The sequence below is a fragment of the Pseudorasbora parva genome, chromosome 20 (genome assembly GCF_024679245.1).
Source record: "Pseudorasbora parva isolate DD20220531a chromosome 20, ASM2467924v1, whole genome shotgun sequence".
In the NCBI taxonomy this organism is placed as follows: domain Eukaryota; kingdom Metazoa; phylum Chordata; class Actinopteri; order Cypriniformes; family Gobionidae; genus Pseudorasbora; species Pseudorasbora parva.
The window spans coordinates 21,181,489-21,207,480 of NC_090191.1; the positions used below are offsets into that span (position 1 = coordinate 21,181,489).

A 25,992-nucleotide genomic window follows, 5' to 3' on the forward strand; every position below is an offset into this window, starting at 1 on the left:
TTCCACATTGCTTTGAAATGCTGGGGATTGTCAGCATTTCAAAGCAACCCAGGTTGCACATTGCTTTGAAATGCTGGGGATTGAACCCAGGACCTTTGTTGCAAAAAAAAATAAATTGACAATTCTACAACTTTCCTTGGAGATGCTGGGGATTGAACCTAGGACCCCATACATGCAAAGGATGTGCTCTACCACTGAGCTACATCCCCTGATGAACAGAAGTAAGTTTCCTGCAGGCTAGTGGAAAGTTCCACATTGCTTTGAAATGCTGGGGATTGAACCCAGGACCTTTGTTTCAAAGAAGGATAACTTGACAATTCGACAACTTTCATTGTTGACTCTGGAGTTTGAACCCAGGACCTCATATATGCAAATAATATTCTCTACAACTGAGCTTCTTAACCTTGTGAAAGTTGCATTGAGTTCCATGTGCCTTGTACTAAAGCTAGTTGCTATTTTTCAAACATAAATTAGGCAGAGAGAAATGCACAACAGAAAAAGCTTTGAGATGATGAATAACTTTCATTGGAGATGCTGGGGATTGAACCCAGGACCTCATACATGCGAAGCATGCGCTCTACCACTGAGCTACATCCCCTGATGAACAGATGCAAGTTTCCTGCAGGCTACTTGAAAGTTCCACATTGCTTTGAAATGCTGGGGATTGTCAGCATTTCAAAGCAACCCAGGTTGCACAATACTTTGAAATGCTGAGGATTGAAACCAGGACCTTTGTTGCAAAAAAATCACTTGAAAATTGCACAACTTTCCTTGGAGATGCTGAGGATTGAACCCAGGACCTCATACATGTGAAGCATGCGCTCTACCACTGAGCTACATCCCCTAACGAACAGAAGCAAGTTTCCTGCAGGCTACTGGAAAGTTCCACGTTGCTTTGAAATGCTGGGGATTGTCAGCATTTCAAAGCAACCCAGGTTGCACAATATTTTGAAATGCTGGGGATTGAACCCAGGACCTTTGTTGCAAAGCATATTCTCTACCACTGAACTTCTGACCCTTGTGAAAGTTGGGTTGAGTTACTATTTTTCAAACATAAATTAGGCAGAGAGAAATGCACAATAGATAAAGCTTTGAGTTGATGAATAACTTCCATTGGAGATGCTGGGGATTGAAACCAGGACCTCATCATGCAAAGCATGCGGTCTAACACTGAGCTACATCCCCTGATGAACAAAAGCAAGTTTCCTGCAGTCTAGTGGAAAGTTCCACATTGCTTTGAAATGCTGGGGATTGTCAGCATTTCAAAGCAACTCAGATTGCACATTACTTTAAAAGGCAGGAGATTGAACCCAGGTCCTTTAATTGCAAAAAAATAGCTTGACAAATCCACAACTTTCATTGTTGACGCTGGGGTTTTAACCCAGGACCTTTGTTGCAAAAAAGATGAATTGACAACTCCAGAACTTTCCTTGGAGATGCTGGGGATTGAACCCAGGACCTCATACATGCGAAGCATGCGCTCTACCACTGAGCTACATCCCCTGATGAACATAAGCAAGTTTCTTGCAGCCTAGTGGAAAGCTTCACATTGCTTTGAAATGCTGGGGATTGTCAGCATTTCAAAGCAACCCAGGTTGCACAATACTTTGAAATGCTGAGGATTGAAACCAGGACCTTTGTTGCAAAAAAATACTTAACAAATGCACAACTTTCTTTGTTGATGCTGGGGTTTGAACCCAGGACATCATATAAGCAAAGCATATTCTCTACCACTGAACTACTGACCCTTGTGAAAGTTGGGTTGAGTTACTATTTTTCAAACATAAATTAGGCAGAGAGAAATGCACAATAGATAAAGCTTTGAGTTGATGAAGAACTTTCATTGGAGATGCTGGGGATTGAACCCAGGACCTTACACATGCAAAGCATGCGGTCTAACACTGAGCTACATCCCCTGATGAACAGAAGCAAGTTTCCTGCAAGCTAGTGGAAAGTTCCACTTCGCTTTGAAATGCTGGGGATTGTCAGCATTTAAAAGCAACTCAGATTGCACATTACTTTGAAATGCTGAGGATTGAACCCAGGACCTTTGTTGCAAAAAAATAACTCAACAATTCAACAACTTTCATTGGTGATGCTGGCGATTGAACCCACCCAGATAGCAAAATTGCTCTGGCCCAGATCCGGCCCACACTTTACACTTTCATCTGGCCCACTACCCACGTGGAATGATGGCACTTGGGCGGTCCGCTCCCGTTTGCCAGATTTAGGCCGCAATCAAGCCATAGCAACGGCGCATGTCAGCCATGAACAAAACGCATGAAGCAGAACTGGCCCACATCTGGCAGGACCTCATACATGCTAAGCATGCGCTCTACCACTGAGCTACATCCCCTGATAAACAGAAACAAGTGTCCTGCACTCTAGTGGAAAGTTCCACATTGCTTTGAAATGCTGGGGATTGTCAGCATTTCAAAGCAACCCAGGTTGCACATTGCTTTGAAATAATGGGGATTGAACCCAGGACCTTTGTTGCAAAAAAGATCACTTGACAATTCCACAACTTTCCTTTGGAGATGCTGTGGATTGAACCCAGGACCTCATACATGTAAAGCACGTGCTCTACCAATGAGCTACATCCCCTGATGAACTAAACAAAGTTTCCTGCAGCCTAGTGGAAAGTTCCACATTGTTTTGAAATGCTGGAGATTGAACCCAGGTCCTTTGTTGCAAAGAAGGATAACTTGACAATTCAACAACTTTCATTGTTGACGCTGGGGTTTGAACCCAGGACCTCATATATGCAAATAATATTCTCTACAACTGAGCTTAACCTTGTGAAAGTTGCTTTGAGTTCCATGTGCCTTGTACTAAAGCTAGTTGCTATTTTTCAAACATAAATTAGGCAGAGAGAAATGCACAACAGAAAAAGCTTTGAGATGATGAATAACTTTCATTGGAGATGCTGGGGATTGAACCCAGGACCTCATACATGCGAAGCATGCGCTCTACCACTGAGCTACACCCCCTGGTGAACAGAAGCAAGTTTCCTGCAGGCTACTGGAAAGTTCCACATTGCGTTGAAATGCTGGGGATTGTCAGCATTTCAAAGCAACCCAGGTTGCACAATACTTTGAAATGCTGAGGATTGAAACCAGGACCTTTGTTGCAAAAAAATAACTTGAAAATTCCACAACTTTCCTTGGAAATGCTGGAGATTGAACCCAGGACCTCATACATGCGAAGCATGCGCTCTACCACTGAGCTACATCCCCTGATGAACAGAAGCAAGTTTCCTGCAGGCTAGTGGAAAGCTTCACATTGGGATTGTCAGCATTTATAAGCAACCCAGGTTGCACATTGCTTTGAAATGCTGGAGATTGAACCCAGGAACTTTGTTGCAAAAAAAGATAACTTGACAATTCCACAACCTTCCTTTGGAGATGCTGGGGATTGAACCCAGGACCTCATACAGGCAAAGCATGTGCTCTACCACTGAGCAACATCCCCTGATGAGCTAAATAAAGTTTCCTGCAGCCTAGTGGAAAGTTCCACAATGTTTTAAAATGCAGGAGATTGAACCCAGGTCCTTTAATTGCAAAAAAAAAATGCTTGAGAAATCCACAACTTTCATTGTTGACGCTGGGGTTTGAACCCAGGACCATATATATGCAAAGAATATTCTCTACCACTGAGCTACTCTACCACTGAGCTACACCCCCTGATGAACTAAATAAAGTTTCCTGCAGGCTAGTGGAAAGTTCCACATTGCTTTGAAATGCTGGGGATTGTCAGCATTTCAAATAAACCCAGGTTGCACATTGCTTTGAAATGCTGGGGATTGAACTCAGGACCTTTGTTGCAAAAAAAGATAACTCGACAACTCTCCTTGGAGACGCTGGGGATTGAACCCAGGACCTCATACATGCGAAGCATGCGCTCTACCACTGAACTACATCCCCTGACGAACAGAAGCAAGTTTCCTGCAGGCTACTGGAAAGCTCCACATTGCTTTGAAATGCTGGGGATTGTCAGCATTTCAAAGCAACCCAGGTTACACATTGCTTTTAAATGCTGGGGATTGAACCCAGGACTTTTGTTGCAAAAAAAAAAAAAAACCTTCAATCAATAAATACAATTAATAATACAATAAAAATGTAAGTTTTCCTTATACAATCACATTTACATCAAATTTAAAAATGTCATACATCAAATATCATACATTTACAAAACATAGTTCACACATCTCCTTCACTCCCCGGCAGCTTCCACATTAAATCTTTTAAAACACAACAAACATGTGAAGTAAAAACATTATAAAAAGCATCCAACTTATTTTCACTTTTAAAATACACAGTCTCTCCATATCCACTTCTGTTTTCCTTCTAAGCACAGTCCAAACATCCAACACAATTTTTTCCTTTTTAGCCACAATTCTTCTCTCCCATATTGCACTTTTCATTAATATTAACCACAGATTTATAAACTTTTTGTTTCAACACTCCTTTTCCCAACCAAACATCACCACTTTGTTCCATTCCGTTACATTTTCATCCCACTCCACAGTCAAATCTTTAATCACACATTTACATTTCCTTAAAAATTCTCCCCGTTATTCACAATATAAAAACATATGTAAAATCCCCTCTTCCTTTTCCTGACACACTTTACACATAGCACTTTGTTCTAAACCAATTTTAACTAATATAGACTTAGTAAACACCACTTTATGTCTTATAAAATACTCCAAACATTCCAATTTTGTTTCTACACATCTCCCCCTCATGTTTCTCCATATACACTCTTCTTTTAAATCTTTAAATTTCTCCATCCAGTACTTGTTTACAATTGGCTCTTTAAAAACACCATCTCTAAAAACACAATAAAACATTTTTATAGTACATTCTTTAAAATCATACAATTTCTCCCCCAGTTTCACATACATATTTCTCTCTTTCTGCTCTTCCATACCCTCTATTCTTTTACAGTTTTTTTCAACTGCTTACACACATTTTCCAAAGGTTTCCTCTTTTTTTCAAAACTTAACACACAAATTCAAGAATTCCACACACAAGATGCAAAATGCATCACATCTCTTTCAAAATGAAACAACACAGTCAAAATATCACAAACATATTTCAAAAGCAAACATTTGTCTTACGTTGTAAACACCTTTACCATAATGTTATATTTTTGATTATGTCATATACACACTGTTATTCAAAACCTAAAGCTCTTGTTTTAAAAGCTCACATGTACATGAATGAATGTAATTGGGAGAGAGCTGTTGAATATATAAAGTAAAAACAAAAACAAAATTGAAACCAAACTTTTTATTTATGTTTTTATTTGTTTTGCTCTTTGTGGTTGTAAATGTAGTATTAGTGTACACAGTTTGAAAAGAACACATCAAAAATATGTAGTGTTGTAGCATGTAGTGTAAAACCAAACATAATGTGTGTGCTTGCATGTGGAGATGGTTGGGTGTATCTAGGCTCCATCTCTCCTCCGGGCTGGGTCCGGCCACAATACTTCATCCACGTCACATGCTATATTCCCTCTTGCCAGACACCGTGGAAAGAACCTTCTTGTATGGCGTATCCAACCTTGGATGGAGGCAGCATCAGTGTCTCCACAACTTCTCTTACTCTGTCTGCGTTGTTCTGCGTTGTCCATTGTCCAAAAGCTATTACTTGACCTTTGGCCTATTTATAGGCCACTACTAAAGTTATGATTGGTTGTTGTTAAGTAAAGCAACAAGTGTTTGCACATGTGAGGAGTTAGTGTGAGGCACTGATGAATTAGTGTGGCATTTTGATTGGTTGTGTTTATAAAAGAAAATCAAGAAACTTCCTGTCAGATTTTTGTGTGTTGCCTAGAAAATTGTGTGTTGTGTTTTGCAAAAAGTGTTTAATGAAATTGAAAACTGAGTAAAAGGCCAAAAAATAGTGTATGGTTTTGCAGATTTAGTGTGTGGTTCTGGTGTTTGAGTGTCAGGTTTTATCATCCACAATAAACTGTGTTGGTAAAAACCCCTCTTTAAACTCATACAAAACATCTCTCACTCTTGTTTTCCCCACTTCCATCCATTTCTTAAAAAATATTCCCCTCCCCTGTTTTAAAATATTGCCATTTAAGAACAGAGGTTGATTTTGATCATACTCAAATTTCTTTAAAAAAATCCCCCAAGCACTTAAAATTCCCCTATAAAACTCAGGTAATCCTTCTGTCATCCAAATTTTTGTTTTCATCCATAAAATTCCATCCCTCATATTAAAATCACCACATTTATTTAAAAAAATATTTCATAGATTTTTTCCCACTCATTTTTGTTCTCTTCTTTTAAATATTTCCTAACTATTTTTACTCTCAAAACGTTTTTTTTCTCTGTTCCACATCCATTAACCCAAAGCCCCCCTTCTCTACCGCCCCTAAAATTGTGTTCTATGCTATTCTTGCTGGTTTCCCCTCCCATAAAAAGTCAAGGAAACATTTCTTCAACCTCTTTTCTGTCCATAATGGCATCTCACATACATATAAAACATACCACAGCTTAGACACCATTAAAACATTCAATATTAAAACCTCCCCCTTCAAATTTAGTGTCCTCAGTTTCCGATAATGTAACCTTGTCTTTATCTCTGTTACTAGTTCCTCCCTGATTTCATTTCTTACTTTCTTCTCCTTCTTCCCCATTAAAATCCCTAAAATCCTAATTTTGTCAACTTCTTTCAAATTAAAACAATCCCTTAAAACCATAGCTCTACCAAATCTCATATATACTGTCTTATCTTCATTTACTTTACTACCCGATCCTTTACAATATTCTTTTGAAACATTCATAACATATGCAAAGCGTGCGCTCTACCACTGAGCAACATCCCCTGATGGGCTCAAGAAAGTTTCCTGCAGGCTAGTGGAAAGTTCCACATTGCTTTGAAATGCTGGAGATTGAACCCAGGACCTTTGTTGCAAAAAAATAAAAAATAACTTGACAAATCCATACCTTTCATTGTTGAGGCTGGGGTTTGAACCCAGGACCTCATATATGCAAAGCATTTGCTCTACCACTGAGCTCCCTTGTACTCAAGCTAGTTGCTATTTTTCAAATATAAATTAGGCAGAGAGAGATGTACCACAGACAAAGCTTTGAGTTGAAGGATAACTTTGTTTGGAGATGCCGGGGATTGAACCCCGGACCTCATACATGTAAAGCAAATGCTCTACTACTGAGCTACTTGCTCTTGTGAAGGTTGTGCTGAGTTACATATGCCTTGTACTGAAGCTAGTTGCTATTTTTCAAATATAAATTAGGCAATGAGAAATAAGCTTTGAGTTGAAGGATAATTTTCCTTGGAGATGCTGGGGATTGAGCCCATGATCTCATACATGCAAAGCACATGCTCTACCACTGAACTACTTGCCCTTGTGAAGGTTGTGTTGAGTTACAAATGCCTTGTACTCGAGCTAGTTGCTATTTTTAAAATATAAATTAGGCAGAGAAATGAGCAACAGATAAAGCTTTGAGATGAAGGATAACAGTCCTTGGAGATGCTGGGGATTGAACCTTGGACCTCATAAATGCTAGGCATATGCTCTACCACCGAGCAACATGCCCTTGTGAAGGTTGTGCTGAGTTACATGTGCCAATTGTACTCAATATAGTTGCTATTTTTAAAATATAAATTAGGTAGAGAGAAATGAGCAACTGATAAAGCTTTGAGTTGAAGGATAAGTTTCCTTGGAGATGACTGGGGATTGAACCCAGGACCTCATATATGCAAAACATAAGCACTTGCCCTTGTGAAGGTTGTGCTGAGTTAAATGTGCCTTGTACTCAAGCTAGTTGCTATCTTTCATATTACATATATATATATATATATATATATATATATATATAGAGAGAGAGAGAGAGAGAGAGAGAGAGAGAGAGAGAGAGAGAGAGAGAGAAATGGGGTGCTATTTATTATTAAAATAATTTGATAAATTCATGGCATGTATCACTTTATTCTATAAGCCTATTTAGTCTGACTTGTTTAGTCAAATAGAATATATATTCTACTTGTTTTTTAAGGACACCAATTGTACACTTACGCATCAATAAAAGTACTCGTTACCATTCAAATCAATTTATTTGATTCCAAAATCAGCATCTTTCCACCAATCCATTCACATTTTTAAATTAAAACAATCCAGATGTTTTATCTACATGTTTGAAAACTGCATGTAGTGAAACACTCATACAGAAAGTCATTTTCACAATCTCCATCACAGACCTGCTATTGCACAACTCTCAACATAAGGCCTCTCATTCATAAGACCAGGAAAAGTATTCCCTTTGAATAAAACCTGTCTGGATATTAAAGATTCTCCTCAGGAAAGTGATTCAACAGTATTAAAAAAAAACTGTGGTGGAAGTTCACCTCTATATACTGTACATTTCATTCATGTTTTTCCCCCAGTAATAATACACATTTTGGTGACTTGCTGTGTTGCAGCGGTCTGTTTGGTTATGATATGGAATAACATATGGAATTTAGTTGGTCTCTTTTCACAACAGAAAACTGCCCATATAATGATAACAGACAAACAAAAATGTAGTCAAATGTAACATCCTCAAGAAACACAACACTACAGTATAACACAGATGATTTAACACATGGCAGGAAGTAACAGCAGAGAACTGAAAGGGAAACGAACACTTCAGACTTCATTCATGAAACGCGCATTTCTATGCTACAACTTAGTAGTATACAAGTTGTTGCATTCAATTTAATGCTATATTAACATAACAGTGATTTTCTCAAAAACCGCAGGAAATGCATATTTTATCCCAAAATGCGCAAATTATATTTATTTGAATAAAGAAGCATTTTCCATGTGTGAGTGAACATCTCCGAATTGTAAAAAAAAGGCATTCTCATTAATGTAATACACAAAATATTTTCATTATTGAAATGTGAAAAAAAATGTACATGTGTAATGCACTTGCAACCACTCTACAATGAAAATTGTTAAATAAATATAAAGTATTGTAAGTAGTACATAATGTACTGAATTTAATAATGTGCTTAAAAAAAACCTTTTTTATTACAGTAATATTTTCCACTGTAATTTTGTCTTTGGATTTTGGGATAAAATATTACCCTTTTTCATGAGATTTGCAGAATTTACAGAAATTCATTCTGCTAGCGTTTCATGAATGAAGCCATCACAGTGAAGCACAAAATCACTTTAAAAGCACTGACAATATCCCAACATCTCAAACCCTAACGTTTTTTTATTTTATTTTTTAGCTCTATTACATTTAGTGCACCTACAGTATGAAGACAGTGTACTTCCTAAATTTCCCCTCAGTGGATCATGTATCAGTATAAAACTCAAACAATAAATCACCAGATACAGTATATACACAAATAACACATAAAAAGACTTGTTCAGGAACCAACTATGTACTGTACTTATTTCTTTACTTATCTCATGATCGTCGTGTATCAGACAACACAACTAAAGACTTCCTTTTGCGGGACAACATCAGCAATTCCTGAGGCCATCGATGACGTTTGTTCAGGTAGAGGAAGTCGGCTCATTCAGGCGAGCAGTGAGTATGAGGCTCAAGCAAAAAGGAAATGAAACCGAAAATGCTTGAGTTTGTTATGCCCAATTTGTATGCAAATCTTTCTTCTGGTGCGCGCTTTAAGCCAAACGATACAACAAATGCAAGGCATCCACCGACTGAAGCAGTTTTCGGTAGAACAGCCCAAGCTTTTTTTAGTAGAAACGTGACCGTTTGTTTGCAGTCTGCTTTTGCTTCGCACAAGGTGATAAGTTGACTGTCCGCATAAGGCGCACCATGATAAGAGCCAAAAAAAAGACAAAACACCAGAAAATCATCTTTCAAGGATACCATGTCCAACCCTCCAATAAATTTTGACTGTCATCTTCGCTGCTGATGTTGTTTTGCTTTTGATTCCCACATGAGTGGGAACGTGAACAAAATGCAAATGTTTTATCCGAAGAGGTCCTTAAAATCATTGTTCACTGAAGAACTTTGTTTCATTACGCCAGTGTTAATTGTGGAAGAGGCCACAGGTTGCGAGAAGTTCTGAGGGTTGAAGAACGGGTTTGCTTGCATTCCGAAACCACCTTGAACTCCCGTCATCCCCATCGGAGTTGCCTGTATGGGAGCAGTCTGGGAAGGTTGGCCTGTACCAAACTGATTGAGCCACGGAGAAGGTGCAGTGGTTCCTTGGGCCGGTTTAGGGGCCATTTGGTTCAGGCTGACTTTGGGTTTATTAGAAGCGAAGAGGGAGTCTAGGGCGGACATGTCTGGGGTTTTGCCTGATTGGTTTTGGGTGAGAGCACTGAAATTCGGAGCGCTGGTTGTGGTGGCCATCCCTCCATAGAGGCCAGGTGTGGCGGGTCTCATGGCCATTACCATACCTCCCGTCTGGAATCCCAGTGGCGAATTGAAGCCATTGCTGGCGCCCATGGTGCCCATTCCACCCATGGTGGGTGCTGCTGGGTAAGTCGAGGAAATCGTGCCGCCCTGCATGGGCATCGTCCTCGTCCCAGAGTTTAAAGCGAGGTTGTTCAGAGATGTCATGTTGTTCAGGGATGTCATGTTGTTCAGAAGACTGCTGGTCAGATCCTTTGCCTGAACAATAAAAATATTCTTCAGTTATAGCACGTACATCCTAAATCAAAATGGAGCCTTTTCACAGACTGTGATGTCACATTCCAACATTGAAAATCTAGTTTTCATTTTTGATTTACATTTATAACACTATACTTTGTGTTATATTATCTAGGCCAGTGTTTCCCAACCCTGCACATTTATAATGTCTTTCTTATCTGACACATCCATCTGAGGTCTTGGAGCAAAGCCACAAGAAGGTAAGCCTGCAACCTTTAGCCCCCCCCCAAAAAAATGCAACGGTTAACGCTAACGCTGTGGCTGTGGCAGTACGCAGGGAAGGCGACCTGAGGCTGTTTTTTCTGAATTGATGTCAATGGAGAAGAGGCTTTACTACACTGAATAAACCGCTTTTGTGAGGAAATAGATTATCATTTAATGAATTGACTGCCTGTTTACATATCTACGACATGTTTTTGTTGTGAACGATATGTCGATTTTACTATGATAAAAAGGTTATTTTATAAGAGAGGGAAATGTCGCGAGAGGTAATACTCATTTACAGCATTACCCAGGTATTTAATAGTAAAATTGTGTAATACTGTATTATTGTCTAAAAAAAGTAAAAGTTTTTGTCCCTTCGGCTTCCAGGTTTTATAAGTTATGATAAGACTTGAATTGTAATGACTTTTGTAATGAACTGCATGTATGCATATGATGCTTAATATTATGCATTTTAATCAATAAAGAGAAAATTAATAATTTAATTATGAATTATGTTATTGTTTGATGAATATAAAAAAGATTTTTTAAGAATTTATTTGCAAATTATGGTGGAAAATATGCATTTGGTCAATAACAAAAGTTCATCTCAATACTGTGTTATATACCCTTTGTTGGCAATGGCAGAGGTCAAACGTTTTCTGTAAGTCGCCATAAGGTTTTCACACACTGTTGCTGGTAGTTTGCGTTCCTCCATGCAGATCTCTTCTAGAGCAGTGATGTTTTAGGGCTGTCGCTGGGCAATACGGATTTACAACTCCCTCCAAAGATTTTCAATGGGGTTGAGATCTGGAGACTGGCTAGGCCACTCCAGGACCTTGAAATGCTTTAGGATCATTGTCATGCTGAAAGACCCAGCCACATGTCATCTTCAATGCCCTTGCTAATGGAAGGAGGGTTTTACTCAAAATCTCACAATACATGGACCTATTCATTCTTTCCTTTACATGAATCAGTCGTCCTGGTCCCTTTGCAGAAAAACATCCCCAGATCGAGGGAGATGATCAGTGGTCTTGTATGTCTTCCATTTTCGATTAATTGCTCCCAGCGTTGATTTCTTAACACTAAGCTGCTTACCTATTGCAGATTCAGTCTTCCCAGCCTGGTGCAGGTCTACAATTATGTTTCTGGTGTCCTTTCACAGCTCTTTGGTCTTGGCCATAGTGGCGTTTGGAGTCTGACTGTTTGAGTTTGTGGACAGATGTCTTTTATACTGATAACGAGTTCAAACATGTGCAATTAATCCAGGTGATGAGTGGAGGACAGAGTAGCTCTTAAAGAAAAAGTTACAGGTCTGTGAGAGCCAGAAATCCTTTTTTTTTTTTTTTGTAGGTGACCAAAAACTTATTTTTCACCATAATTTGCAAATAAATTATTTAAAAATCAGACAATGTGATTTTCTATTGTTTTTTTCTCATTCTATCTCTCATAGTTGAAATGTACCTATGATGAAAATTACAGGCCTCTCTCTGAGTGGGAGGACTTTTACAATTGGTGGCTGACTAAATACTTTTTTGCCCCACTGTAGAAATCCATGCTCTTTTTTTCTACAGTAAAGCACAAACAATGCTGTACGTTTACTAGTGATATAACACCAAAAATAGAACATTTATTCACAATACCAGCGGGCTAATCCACAAGAAACTGATAAACTTAAACTGTAACCTACCAGCATAACATGAGAGTTGCTTCACTGTCATTCATAAATCCTCTCACATGACCTAATCTACAATGTAAATGTCCGTCGTATGCACACTTCAGACTCTCAGGGAAAGTAATAGGTAATCTGGGTATCTTTTGCTGACTACTGTTTTTTTTACTTTGTATTCAGACAAACAAATCTGTTGGTGTACTGTTTTTCACATACTATATTGTAGGGAAGTATTCGATTTTGGATGCAGCGCATGTGTTACCTGAGGTGTTGTTGTGGCTGATTTGATGCTCTGTGGTGCCAGTGGCTGCTGGCTTCTTAGTTTGGCAGCCTGTTCCTGTTCTTTAGCCAAACGCTGCTTTTCTTCCAGGGTGAGAGATACCTGAACATACCACAAACAACAGTTAGACCATCAACCTGTCAAATTCCGACATCCGTTTGAGCTCCATAAGAAAAACACAGGTAAGCAAAACCAATGCATTCCCAAAAAAGTATAAATGCCAACTCACTCGTGAGGGTTGCGAAACAGTTGAGGAACCATTCTGGTTTCCATTCACACCTGCACTTCCTGAAGTGCCACCAAAGATCTCATCAATCTATCAGAAATCAAAGAGAAACGGCAAATAATTGCAGTTAATTTCACAGAGTGGCCGCAATTAAAAGCTGCGAGTTGGTTGCTGAACGTGCAACAGGTGTATTTACTTACATCTCTTACTTTTGTGGCTGGGCTGGGTGTGTTTTTAGTCTCCTCTGATTGGCTCATCTGGTTTGTAATGTTTAAACTCCTGGAAAGGACACAATACTCATTAATCACAAGTCAACTGTTTGGATAATGTTGCACTCATGTCAAAAGCTGCAGAAAAAACCTCCTTGCAACATCAAAAAGTAGCCTGAACTGGCTTTGAATAAACCAAATTAATAGAGAAATGATTGAAATGACACCTCTGCTGCTCCTGCATGATGTGCAGCTGCTCTAATTTGGTCTTATGCTCCGCCTCCATGCGATTCAACATGTCCCTGATTACAGCCATGAAAGAGTTAAACTGAAACACACCAGAAACAGAAAACAGTTTACAAAATGATGTGTTTGTACACAATCTATTATAAATGATCTGAAATGTGACATGAAATCAAGTTTATTTTAATGGACGAAGAAGAAAACATGTAAGTTTATGTGTAAGAGTGAGTATGTTGTCAACCTGGTTAAGGTTAAGGTTGTTATCAATACTAAGTGACACCAGATGAGGTAAACTCTTTGCAGCCAGGTGCTCTTTTGGGATGCCCAGTTTCTTATGGGTGAAAGTGCACTTGTAGATGCCTGAAGAAAAATAAATAAATAGCACATACATTTTTATAACTGCTTAAGTCATAAGATGATAGGAGAATATTATTCACCTCAATTCCTTATCAATTTCAAATAAGGAATTCGACAAGAGAAAAAATACAGACTAGAGTCACAAGGACTACTATATAATTATAATTTTAACGTTCTTGAAAGTCTCAGTCAGGCACAAAAAAGTGAAATTGTATTACCCAGAATGCCCATGAGCACTGCTGGTTCCCTGGAAGGAATTTGTTGCAGGAATGGTAAAATTTCATCAATGACGAACCATTTATCCAGGTATTCCAGAATCTTGCCTAGGCACACCAAAGAGTTAACCCTCACCTGAAAGACGACAACCAACAGAGAAACTAAACTCCCATTTAGAGAAACAAACCTTAGAGCTACTCTTATAAATGTTTTGTTGATACACTACATTCACTTATGATACTAGAGGAATAAGGGCACAAACCGCTAGCGAGGATGTCTGTAAACAGGCAGATTTGATACGAGGAATAAGTGCGTTTTTCATAGATGGGTACTCAATCAGATTGGCAAACGTGGGAATGATATTCAGACAAAGTTCCTGTTTAGGAAAAAAACACAAAAAAACATGTTATATTTCGAAATACCTAAATTCTAAACCTACACTGATGCACCGCAATGCATTGTTTGGACAATAAAAATACAATAGACTGGTACTGATAATTATCGATTATAAAATAATATAAAACAAAATGTACAACTTTTTTTCCCCTCTGTGGTCACCTGTATTTGAATAGAGGGGGCCTCCACTGCTCTATACACCATGGGCAGAACACTGTTCTTGATGTCTTCAGGAGGCGTTTTGGTCAAAAGAAGGTCCATCTTTTGTAGAAATATCAGCAGAATCTGGATATATGAAATAAATAATATGATTTCCAAAAGCCCTCCCAATAAATTGTAGCACTGGAGAAAAAACTAAACAAAACCAAACTAATCCACACACAAAAAAAGCTAAAAAACAACAACAAAAAAAGATGCCAAGTGAATGTATGGACAGTCACCAGTGATATAACACATTTCTCTTAATTTTAATGTAGACGCATGCATTTTTTGTAAAGCTGCTCTGAAATTATATGCATTGTGAAAAGTGCTGAATAAATGTGATGAAATAAACCAACACAAAGATACATGTCAAACACCTCACTCACCATGTTGCTGGCCTGATAGCATGAAAGAGAGAAAGTAATTACAAACTCGAGCCTAATGGATTACGCACACACGTAGAGGCCATTGCGAGTCTATAGGACTTTAAGTGCACATTAAATGATACATTTAGGACCGGAACAGAAGTTGTTTCAGTGATTTATGTGTGTGTACCTGTACAGGCTCCTGCTGTTTAAAAACTGGGGTGAGGTCTGGGAGAACAAGGCGGATATATTCCTCCTTAGTGCATTCCTCAGCGATGAGCAGTACATTTGGAAGAACGAATGGAACCATGTCAGGATTTACAAACTCAGACGTCAGCGCGGGGAGAACTCTGTATATCACCACTCTCTGAGGACAGAAAAACAGAAGAAAGTTAGCTAAGGTACACATAATCAATCCATCCATACATCCATCCATATATATCCTAATTAAATTTATAATCAAAGCCTTAATATTTATCTTCCTTTATTATTATAATGATTATTTTCAGTTATGATTTTGCCTAAGATAATCCCTGATTGTTTCTTGTTTTCTAAAGTGTGTATTTGGTCTCTGAGGAGTGACTGAGGGCCTAGAGATGTGTGATGCGTCATTAAACACTTGAAAGCAACAAGGTGTTGTGTGTTTGGATTTTGGAGGTATCACACACCCCTGACATGCCAGGAGTGCAGAAAAAGTGTTTGCTCACTTAGCCCGGCTTCCAGATATTAAATATGGATTTGTCTTTCATTTAATTTATTATACTTTATATTTCCTTTTATTGAAACACTTAAGAGTCAAGGTGAATATTGCCTGTACTATTGTCTGTATCTCACACTGAGAGAAAGCACATGTTATGTTTTGAGGAACATTCTAGTTAGAGCTAAAGCCTAATCAGCTCCAACCTTGGAGAGACTGCGCAATATTCTGTGTTACAGATCAGTGTTGAGAATGGACATCCTAAGAGATGGGTGGACTTGTTGTTCTGTGTAAGCTGGCGCCTGCTTCAGACCTGGAAGGTCACTACGGACCTAATTCTGGGGTGAAAGCGTCAACAAGTGACACGTCTATGGAGACGTGCATCTGATTAACTGACGTGTAGAAATTTACCATGACTGTGCATTTTCTCCGAGCCAATCAGAACCATCCACATTGCATTAATGACTTGGATAGACCTTGAAAACAGTATAACTGTTGGGACAACTGTAAGTTCGAAAGGGCGATGCAACGAGACGGTGAGAGAGGGGGCCTACAAACTCCTTGTTAGACTTGAAGCTGGCTTCTGCTGTTAAAACTGCAAACTATTATTAAGTAAATTTTTCTTTCAATTAATTATACTTCTGACTCTTGGTCTTCATTTTTCACTACTAGTCTTACTGTTAACTGGTAACCCCTAACATATCCATCTATCCATCCATCCGTCCATCCATCCGTCCATCCATCCATCCATCCATCCATCCATCCATCCATCCATCCATCCATCCATCCAACCATCCATCCATCAAATCCATTATTGCACCATTAAATGGACTGCGAATTACACTGCAGAAAATATGGAAAGAATGTATGGTATTCATAAAAAATTAATTAAGTGTGTAATGTAAAATGTCATAGATTTTGGATGATTAAATCTAAGCTGTGCAGTCATCAAATCCCAACATGGACGAGAGCTTGTTAATATAAAACAGCAATGAAATCATTAAGTCAGTTAATCAGGCATGCTTTTTGATTATTAAAATTAAATTGAAACATTATAATAGAATGCAGAAAAATTCAAATGGTACTTGGAAAAATATCAAATAGATTTTATAGGGACATGCATTTTATATTGCTATTTTCTAGCTAAATGTCTTTTGTGCAAATGATCTTGCCTTGGGCAGCTTGGGCAGAACTTTCGGGAGGCCTTTGTAGAACTGAGACTTCTGCAAGTTGTCCCGCTGGAAAAGCGAGTCGAAGTACTGAAGAGTCATTGCGCCGACATCATCGAAAAAGGGAATCTGAACACACGCAGACACTGAAACGTCACTCTCAGTCACGGTCTTACAGAATCACGTATGATCCTTCTTATTCAGTCAGTACGGATACTTAAAAAAATAGAAAGCTGAAGAAGACCAGCAAGGAGGAAAAACTGACCTTTGTCATCTGATCTGCGTCTGGGCGCACATTGGAGGTGACGCTGAGTAGCATCTTCACATGTTCCCGTACCTCCTCTGGGATCTGACTCAACACTCCCGGACTCAGATGGCTCAGCTACACATGAGAATGGGGAAAATTATGAGATTCACATATTTTAGGGTTGTTACAATTATATCATTAGGGTACGATAAAAACTGAAGTATCAAAATAACACTATTGTTCGCATGCCTTGTTTATCATAGCAAGAGCTGAATGTTGTGGCTATTCGGTTGTGGTTTTAAAGGGGTCCTATTATGTTGTATCCAAAGGGAGTTATTTGTTATATCAGTAAGCACTACGGGTGCAATGGATCACACAACTCACGGTTCGGATTACAGTTTTTGAGTCACTGATTGGATCAGCAAGGATCTATTAAAGACAAGTGAACAGTCAGTAATAAAATAAGAACAAATATGCAAATTACAAGCAGATAAATACAATACACCAAAGTTACAAATAACAAAGTCAATAGACTGTGCACACCGGGACGATAATCGCGTGCGCTTATCCCCAGCGCTTCTTGGTGTTCGCACCCAAGCGATTTTCACTGGTGCTCCGAGTGCACGTGCAAATTCAGTAGATGGCGCTCCCGGTACACAAGGTTGTGCTGCGGCACAATACGCTTCTGATACTCGCTTGTCACACAGAAGAAGAGAGACAGTATTTACATGCTTGCCAAAACCGTTCACACTTTTTTGCTAACTGGCAAGCAAAGTTGTCTAAGTTAGCCGCTCATCTTCTCAAGACCGTTTTGTGCTTGAGCGCCACCAAGTGTTTCACTGTAACTTCAGCAGCTCCAGACACGTGATCTCATTGGTCGGACAGTTTTTATAACACACAGCGTCAAAACAAAAAAACAATTTTATTTTCCCAAGGCGTTTTTTCACCCTTTTATGCCTGCTGTTTTATGCGTCGGTGTGTACACTCGCATTGGTGCCCTTTGTTTAATTGCAAGGCGTTAAACGTCAGCGATACATGCACACAAAAATCATCCAGGTGTGAACAAGAATTAACATTAGTATTCAGGTACAGAAATGTAACAAGTGTACACAGTGTCCTTTTTAACACTGTGAAGCTGCTTTGAAACAATCGTCATTGTAAAAGCGCTATATAAATAAAGTTGATTGATTAATTAATTGATTGAAGTGTAAAATACCCATTCAGTTTTGTACTTACATGAGTACCTAATTGAGATCTCTTTTACCTCTTCTTGCGTTTAAATTGTTTAAAATCGCTTGAATGTCTAAATTGGCAGGAATTAGAAACATGCAAATTTTCAACTTTCACTTTCAGTGATGGATAAACTTTGCAACTAATCCATGAATTACGTGTGCCGAGCAGTGTTGCCTGTTCCGTATGGATCACTGATCAACTATGATCCATTACACCCCTAGTAAGAACTGTTTCTGAACTCCCTGAAACGCATTGATTATACTCTTGAGTTTGCTTCCAGTAATGTACAAGTCACAATATTTCATTATACTCATTTAAATAATTCCCACCCAACCCAAGGCATACTCACAAAAAAGGGAGCGGTCAAAACTTTATTATATTATATATTATTATATTACATTACATTATATTTTATAATGCTGTGGTACTGCTGGTATTTTGAGGTTTGGGTACCACAATACAACCATTGCAGTAGTTTACTGTGTAACACTGTTTTAGGACAAAATCGGAACGTAGCATGCTTTAAAGCAGGAAGTTAATCCCACAGGTGTGCAGAAGGTATTGTCTGCTCACCTGGTCCAGCTGTCGGCTGAAGCTTTTATATATGTCCTGCTTGTTGACTTGAAATACGGGTTTGCCTTCATTAAACACAGCGTGAATCAACACGCCCAGTGAATACATGTCAGAAGACACGTCACAGCTGACGGACAGGATGTACTCAGGAGCAACATATTCTGGGTTCGGGAGGCAGAGAGGCGGTAGATTGGGGTCCCACTCTTTACTCACATACTTGGGCTAAAAGGCAGAAACACACAGACACAGTCAATTAAATAGGTTTTAAATAGCTCATTCAAGTTTAGAACAGAGATAGCGAATAATGATCTTTGGGACATAGGAGACATTAATTCCAGTTCCAAACCTCAGCGTCAGATGGGTTACTAGAGGAGATGCTGAAGTCAAAGCCCATAATCTTCCAGGCTCCGCTCTTATTCAAGATGATGTTCTCTGGACACAAGTTACCATGAACCATCTTAACCCCACTGTGGAGGAACGACAAACCCTCTGATACCTTAGAGAGAAAACAGAGAGGCAAAAAGATCTCATTAGTTAAAAATCTACAACAAAAAGCATGGTAGCATTTCTTTAACTGCATTTAATTCTTGCTGATCATTATTTTGTAAAGTATTACTTAAAAAAAAAAATTTGAAGCCATGTTTAATTTGATATTATATATATATATATATATATATATATATATATATAAAAATATATATATGGCATTTTATTGTTTAAAATAAAATAAATTACTATTTTCATTACTCTATTATAATAAAACTTCATAAATATAAAAATATGATTCTATACAAGTTTCTCTCTACTGACATATTGCTGATTACCACTTAATCTTAAATCTTTTCCCTTGAGTTTTCGTTCTTTTACTTAAAAAGAAGCAAACAGAATTTACAACCATGAAAGTAAACAATCAAACAGGTGTAAAAGCAGAAAATGTAATCTTACAATTTTAATACATTTCACTATATGAATTATTGGTAACACTTTTTTTGATTGTGTCCTTGTTACAACGTTACATGTATTTACTATAGTAATAACTACAAATTATGCATAATTACATGCAACTAACCCTAAACTAAACCCTAATCCTACCCTAAACCTATAATAATTAATATTACGTAGTACTTAAATGTATAATTACAATGTAATACAGACACATTAAAATAAAGTGTAACCGAATTATAAAATATTGTGCAGTTTCTTTTAATTTTGGGCTGACCTTTAAAGTAGGGCATACTTGGTGCGATTTTTGCTGCTGTATCTCACCTGCAGTAAGCCGTATTTTGTCTCTACATCATAGAGTTTGTATTCTTTGATGTCTGTGGGAACAGGACTAGGGAGGTTGTCCCACTGGCCGAGCACATTAGCTAGACTGGCGAACACGGGCTCTGTGCAGAATGCCAGACAGTCTCTAGAGATGAAGAGACAAAGACATTCAATGAGAACAGCAATGACAGACAGATAAAAGCACAGAAAGTAGGAAGCCTTAGAGATTTTTCGGAGCCAACAGTGAGGTACATATAGCTGCTTTCTTCTTCTGTTTGTGTAAAAGCTACACATTTAAAATGTAGAAAGAGTACACACGATGTGTGACGCACGTTTTTTGTCCTATCAAGCCACGACCCTGAAACAATTGTATTCCATGACAAGGATTGTATCAGTCACTGACATTATGGGTTGAAAGGTTAGTTCACCCAAAATTGAAAATTATTTCATTAATGACCCGTAATACCTTCGTTCATCTTCGGAACACAAATGAAGATATTTTTGTTGAAAGCTGATGGCTGAGAAAGGCTTCAGAAAGGCCTCCATTGGCATTCAGTACATTTCCACTGATCCACTCACAAGACCCATAAAAGGCACGAAAGACGTTGTTACAAAGTCTACAGTCGTTACAATCTCACTACAGTGGCTTTACAATAATTTTACAATGCGACGAAAATAGTTATTGTGCGCATACAAATCAAAATAACGACTTTATCCACTAAGTTATTGACCTGAACTCAACGCATGCACGAGAATATGACGCAGCTCCACCTTTCAATACATGACCCGGAAGAGGAGGAGCGCCGCTATCGCGCAAGTTCCAGGTAAGACCTACACGGAAGACAATATCTTGCTGATAGTCATTATTTTGATTTTTTTTTTGCGCACAAAAACAATTCTCGTCATTTGGTAAAATTATTGTACAGCCACTGTAGTGGGAAGGACTTTGTAACAAAGCTTTAGTGCCTTTTATGGGTCTTGTGAGTGGGAAAGTATTGAATGCCAATGGAGGCCTTTCTGAAGCTCAGCCAGCAGCTTTCAACAAAAATATCTTCATTTGTGTTCCGAAGATGAACGAAGGTGTTACGGGTATGCAACGACATAAGGGTGAGTAATTAATTAAATAATTTTCATTTTTGGGTGAACTAACCCTTTAATTTTATTCACCGGATTATGTACTTTTTCCTTTTCAATGTTGTTTTTTTTCCGTTCACGCTCTTCAGATTGGCTGTGATTTTGTTGTGTCTTATAGCCTTTGTCGCATCTAGTGTGGACAGACAAACCGCAGAACTGTCATTGTGTTTAGTTAGGATAAGGTGTTAGAAGTGATCCGCCTGTGTAGACCGTAGACAGCAGTACTACAGCTTGAGTCCCACATCAAAGAGATCCATGTATTATTCAGGAGAGATTTTCCACAAGATGAACTGATGCTTTTGAACTGATGTATCCGCACAGACACATATTGATTGTAGAAGCAGTGGAGCCAAATCTTAAAATAAAGAAAAACTTTCAACTTTTACGAAGAGTATTCTTTGCTCCTAAAGCTTACATAAATTGAAGAAAAACTTATTTGACATGAATAAGTTCATTTTCTTTGCAGTGATTACACTGGTTTCTTTCAAAACATACTGAGCTGACCTAAACGGCATCACAAGCATATTCGTCTAAGCGTCCCAGAATGCTGTTCATGTTGGCCATTTTGAGACGCAGCCTGTGTTAATGCGTGTTCACATTGTGGTCACCTGGACTCCTCCAGCGGATGCTGAACCGTGAGGAGGCGGGGGTGTCGTAACCGGGTCAGCTGCTGAACTCCTTTCTTGAGTGAATCAATAATCTGATCCTTCTCAAACTTCTGATAGCGATCAATGATCTTCTTATCGAGCACAAAAACCGCCACTTCCTGCGGGAGATAGAAAGCAAATTCATTCCAAAATATGTAAATGTATATTTCATTTGCAAAAGTATCTGTACGTTCAACAAATTATTAATTTAAAAAAGTGAAATTAATATTTACTTATAAACAAAAAAATAATAATATTAAAATGTGTTTATTTTGCAACAATATCTGTATCGGAACACTCAATAAATAATTACAATATTTAAATGTATATTTATTTTGCAATAATATCTGTATCTGCACATTCAACAAATAATTTCATATTTAAATGTATTTATTTTGCAACAATATATGTAACTGCACATTTAACAAATAATTAAAATATTTAAATGTATTTATTTAGCAAAAATATCTGTATCGGCACAACCAAAAAATAATTAAAATACTAAAAAAAAATATATTTTGCAACAATATCTGTAACTGCACATTCAACAAATAATTACATGTATATATATTTTGCAATAATATCTGTAAATCTGTATTCCAACAAAGAATTACGTAATAAAAAAATATATATATTTACATTTAGATTTATTTTGCAAATATATACATCTGTGCATTCAACAAATAATTTATGAAAACAACAAAACATATTCAAATTGAATTAGCAATAATTACATGTATTAATGAATTTGTCCACCTATGCTGAATGATGCTTTCAAGACTTTTGAAAATCATTCACAATTTCAAACAAAACCACATATATATTAGCCATCTAAATTATGACAAAACATAGAATAGAAAAATACAGAATTTACTACAACAATGATAAAAACAATAAATAAAACCAAATAATTATGTTTTTAAAGGCATACAAACCTTTATGTTATCAACAAGCTTAAAACTGTGGCAATGTGAGGAAGCAAGTGACAATTCTGTAAAGTCATGACAGTTGCATCACTTAAAGACTTCCTCTTTAACTGTAAACAACTTACCAACATCTAACACGATCGTGTCATATTACGAGTGATATACATGGCAAGACCAAGACTGACAGTTACTATAATAAAAAACTAGCGCACCTGTTTGGTGGATTTTTTGGTGCCATTGTAGATCCTCCAGCTCATTCCTGGACCTCCGCTGGCGATATGTCGGCCCACCTCAAACTCCCGTGTGACAGGGTTGCCCATGATGGTGCTGGTCATGTCGGCCGTCACCTTAGTGACGGTGCTCTTTAGTTTATTGAGCATGGACTCCATGATTTTACTGGCTGCTCACCTGCAACAGGAAACAGCAAGTGCATGAGCTTTATGAGTTATTTCATCACCGCTGTCACGCTTCCTGTTGGTCAAATACACATCGGATCAGATAAGTTCAAGGTTTTTATTGTTAACCAAATCTATTAAAACATTTTTGCAGATTGAATCAAAGACAAATAAAGTAAAACATTGATATTATATGAAAACTTACTTTAGTTATTTGCCACTGTAACATTTTTTATTTTGATTAAAAATATATATTAAATACCTAAATAGTAATTTTTAACAAACAAAACAAAAAAATAGAAATGACAAAAGCACATAAAAAATTACTAGAATTCTAACAAAGACACTGAAAGTATAAAAGAAAAAGCTAATTTTAAAAAAGTATTAATATATAAATTAAAAAATCTGTACAAAGCAGATAATGTTTACTTTGGACCCTGTTGACTTTCATTACACACACACACACAAATAACACACAGAAACTTTTTTTTTTCTTTCCATACGAAATTCATAGAATTTTCATTGTCGAGTGAACTGACCCTTTTAAAATAAAATCTTAATCTCTGTCTCAAACTGTGTTTGCAAGCTGCTGAACTGTCCAGAGGTTATCTTTAAAACAGCCGAGTCACAGGAGTCTTAACAGGCTTTATTCTGGGAAAATGTTTAATTTGTGAGAACTCAAAAGGTACGACTGACCTTAAACTGGGTGCATTTTACTACACAGACTAGTCGGCTGCTGTGTAGAAAGAAAGAAAATGACAAAAATAGACCTAAATCTGAAATTCTGTCACTGCGAATTTTCAGCAGGGTATGAATGTTCCAGCCTCAAAATAAATGCTGTATTCATGCTGACAGCATCTCAAAGAGTTTGCAGGAAAGTAAGAGAAATAAGAAATGCACGTTTCTGTCAGCTGCCTGCAGAGATTAAATAGTGTCTCCATTACTGCAGAGTGCAGACATTAAATGGTTGTTTCTTTCCACTATGTGATGTAGCTCTGGATTTATAGCAGAAAGTTTAAAAAAATCAACAACTCTAAATCAACGTATGTGTAATAAAGAATAATAAACCAGAATCTATTATTAGTAGTAGTTATACATTTAACACATATGCATTCCCACATAAAAAAAAAAAAAAAAAAATGTACCATTAAGCAAAACATTGATGTTAAGTTAAAGTTAGTTGGCTGTAATTATGCATCATTTTCTGTTACTACTAACTACAGCACATTGAAAAATAGTACCAATTTCTATTAGCAGGGTTGTTATACCTAAAATTACTCAAAACCTTGAAATAAAAAAAACGAATGTCCCACGACAACAGTTCTCATTTTCAAGCTGAAGTACTAAAAAACAATAAAAATGACAAAAATACAAAACAAAATTCCTTAAATTAAAATATTTTTTTTTTAATTAAACATATTAACAAAAAATATAACAGTATATCACTGACACTAGAATAACACGGTAACACTTGGGTTTCATTGGTTAACTTAATGAATTAAGAATTAGCAATACTTCTACAGCATTTATAAATCCTAGATAAATGTTAATTTCAACATTTACTAATACAGTATTAAAATCAAGGTTGTATTTGTTAACAGTAGTCAATGAACTGTGAACTAACAATGAACAACTTTTTATTAACTAACATTAACAAATATTAATAAATACTGTTACAAATGTTTTGTTCATTGTTAGTTCATGTTAGTTAATACATAAAGAAACCTCATTGTAAAGGGTTACAATAACACTATTAAAAGAAAGTACTACTAAAATAAAGTAATACCACATTTAATTCTAAAATTGAGTGAAATTAAACTCAAACATCAAGACGTCGTATGACAGAGTAAATTTTTAAGAATAATTAGTTTTATAAATATAATTTTATATTAATGTTGTCATTATGTCAATGTATTATTCAGAATTGTATTATTCATATGTGTTTGTTAAAAGGAATTCTTACGTCATAAGGAAAGGTGTGACGTATTTAACATATTTAATGAATGAACAGTGAGCACCTGACAGGTTGACACACAATGAAATAAGTTAACAAGACTGGAAAAATAAACTGCCGTTTTCCATCAAAATACAGCTAACATCAGCGTTTTAACACAAAACAAATCACATGAACGTACAGAACTGTAACTTGGGATATGATACCATAAAAGCTGTCAAAGCAGGCAGTTCAGTAGGTTTAGAGACACAGAGGGAGACGTTTAACTACCAATGTTAAGATTTTCTAAAGAAAACAAAATCTCATATCATTACTTTAGTCTCAATTATGTGAAAGAAACAAACTAAACAGAAATATATTATCATCTCAATTTAAACAAATGATAAAACCCGACATCTGCTGAGCTAACACGCTAATGCTAATGGAGTGAAGCGTCACTACACAGAACTGATCAATAACCGCCGAATACGGTCTCAGGATCAGTATCCAGTTCATAAACACGGAGACTTCAGGCTTACCTTTACACTAGAGGAGCTGACAGTGAGACTGAGTGATTAAAACCAGGATTTAGACAGTAACAAAACCGTCAGCAGTGGTGGTGGCTAACAGCCTCCATGACACTTCATCAAAACACCTGAGAGATTCCGCGGTGTGAAGCCGGACGTTACCACGGAACGCTTCAACTAGAAAATAATATATGGTAAAAGTCTTTGTTTTCAAAATACAAT

At 37.3% G+C, this 25,992-nt stretch overlaps 1 protein-coding gene and 6 non-coding genes across 10 annotated transcripts; all 7 read right to left on the bottom strand.

The window, feature by feature from the left end:
* Positions 1-526: 526 nt before the first annotated feature.
* Positions 527-598, bottom strand: trnaa-cgc (transfer RNA alanine (anticodon CGC)). The gene has a single exon. It is a non-coding gene; the product is annotated as a tRNA-Ala (tRNA).
* Positions 599-1,431: 833 nt separating this feature from the next.
* Positions 1,432-1,503, bottom strand: trnaa-cgc (transfer RNA alanine (anticodon CGC)). Its single transcript has one exon. It is a non-coding gene; the product is annotated as a tRNA-Ala (tRNA).
* Positions 1,504-2,532: 1,029 nt separating this feature from the next.
* trnav-uac (transfer RNA valine (anticodon UAC)) lies at positions 2,533-2,604 on the bottom strand. The gene has a single exon. It is a non-coding gene; the product is annotated as a tRNA-Val (tRNA).
* Positions 2,605-2,918: 314 nt separating this feature from the next.
* trnaa-cgc (transfer RNA alanine (anticodon CGC)) lies at positions 2,919-2,990 on the bottom strand. Its single transcript has one exon. It is a non-coding gene; the product is annotated as a tRNA-Ala (tRNA).
* A 174-nt stretch (positions 2,991-3,164) lies between these two features.
* trnaa-cgc (transfer RNA alanine (anticodon CGC)) lies at positions 3,165-3,236 on the bottom strand. The gene has a single exon. It is a non-coding gene; the product is annotated as a tRNA-Ala (tRNA).
* Positions 3,237-3,851: 615 nt separating this feature from the next.
* trnaa-cgc (transfer RNA alanine (anticodon CGC)) lies at positions 3,852-3,923 on the bottom strand. Its single transcript has one exon. It is a non-coding gene; the product is annotated as a tRNA-Ala (tRNA).
* A 4,151-nt stretch (positions 3,924-8,074) lies between these two features.
* scyl2 (SCY1 like pseudokinase 2) lies at positions 8,075-25,932 on the bottom strand. 4 transcript variants are annotated; one of them, XM_067427088.1, is made up of 20 exons: positions 25,783-25,932; positions 23,128-23,323; positions 21,951-22,108; positions 20,209-20,353; positions 19,289-19,438; positions 18,943-19,164; positions 17,521-17,565; positions 17,155-17,271; positions 16,893-17,018; positions 15,214-15,390; positions 15,045-15,056; positions 14,620-14,742; positions 14,324-14,437; positions 14,064-14,196; positions 13,730-13,848; positions 13,473-13,573; positions 13,237-13,315; positions 13,040-13,126; positions 12,793-12,912; positions 8,075-10,618 (listed from the first exon to the last, which is right to left on the bottom strand). In XM_067427088.1, exons 2-20 carry the CDS (start codon positions 23,302-23,304, stop codon positions 9,971-9,973), a joined length of 2,853 nt encoding a protein of 950 aa, XP_067283189.1. In that variant the 5' UTR covers positions 23,305-23,323; positions 25,783-25,932; the 3' UTR covers positions 8,075-9,970. The 4 variants fall into 4 exon arrangements, with proteins under 4 accessions (XP_067283189.1, XP_067283191.1, XP_067283190.1 ...); XM_067427090.1 differs by lacking the exon at positions 17,521-17,565; XM_067427089.1 differs by lacking the exon at positions 15,045-15,056.
* Positions 25,933-25,992: the final 60 nt, after the last annotated feature.

What these genes read in the sequence shown, in the direction of transcription:
- scyl2 (XM_067427088.1), bottom strand. Translation starts at nt 23,304, where the DNA reads ATGGAGTCCATGCTCAATAAACTAAAGAGCACCGTCACTAAGGTGACG. An exon ending in CCCCCTCTATTCAAATACAG is followed by an intron (nt 14,438 to 14,619) that starts GTGACCACAGAG and finishes TTTCCTAAACAG; the next exon opens with GAACTTTGTCTGAATATCAT. An exon ending in CTGTTTCGCAACCCTCACGA is followed by an intron (nt 12,913 to 13,039) that starts GTGAGTTGGCAT and finishes TGGTATGTTCAG; the next exon opens with GTATCTCTCACCCTGGAAGA.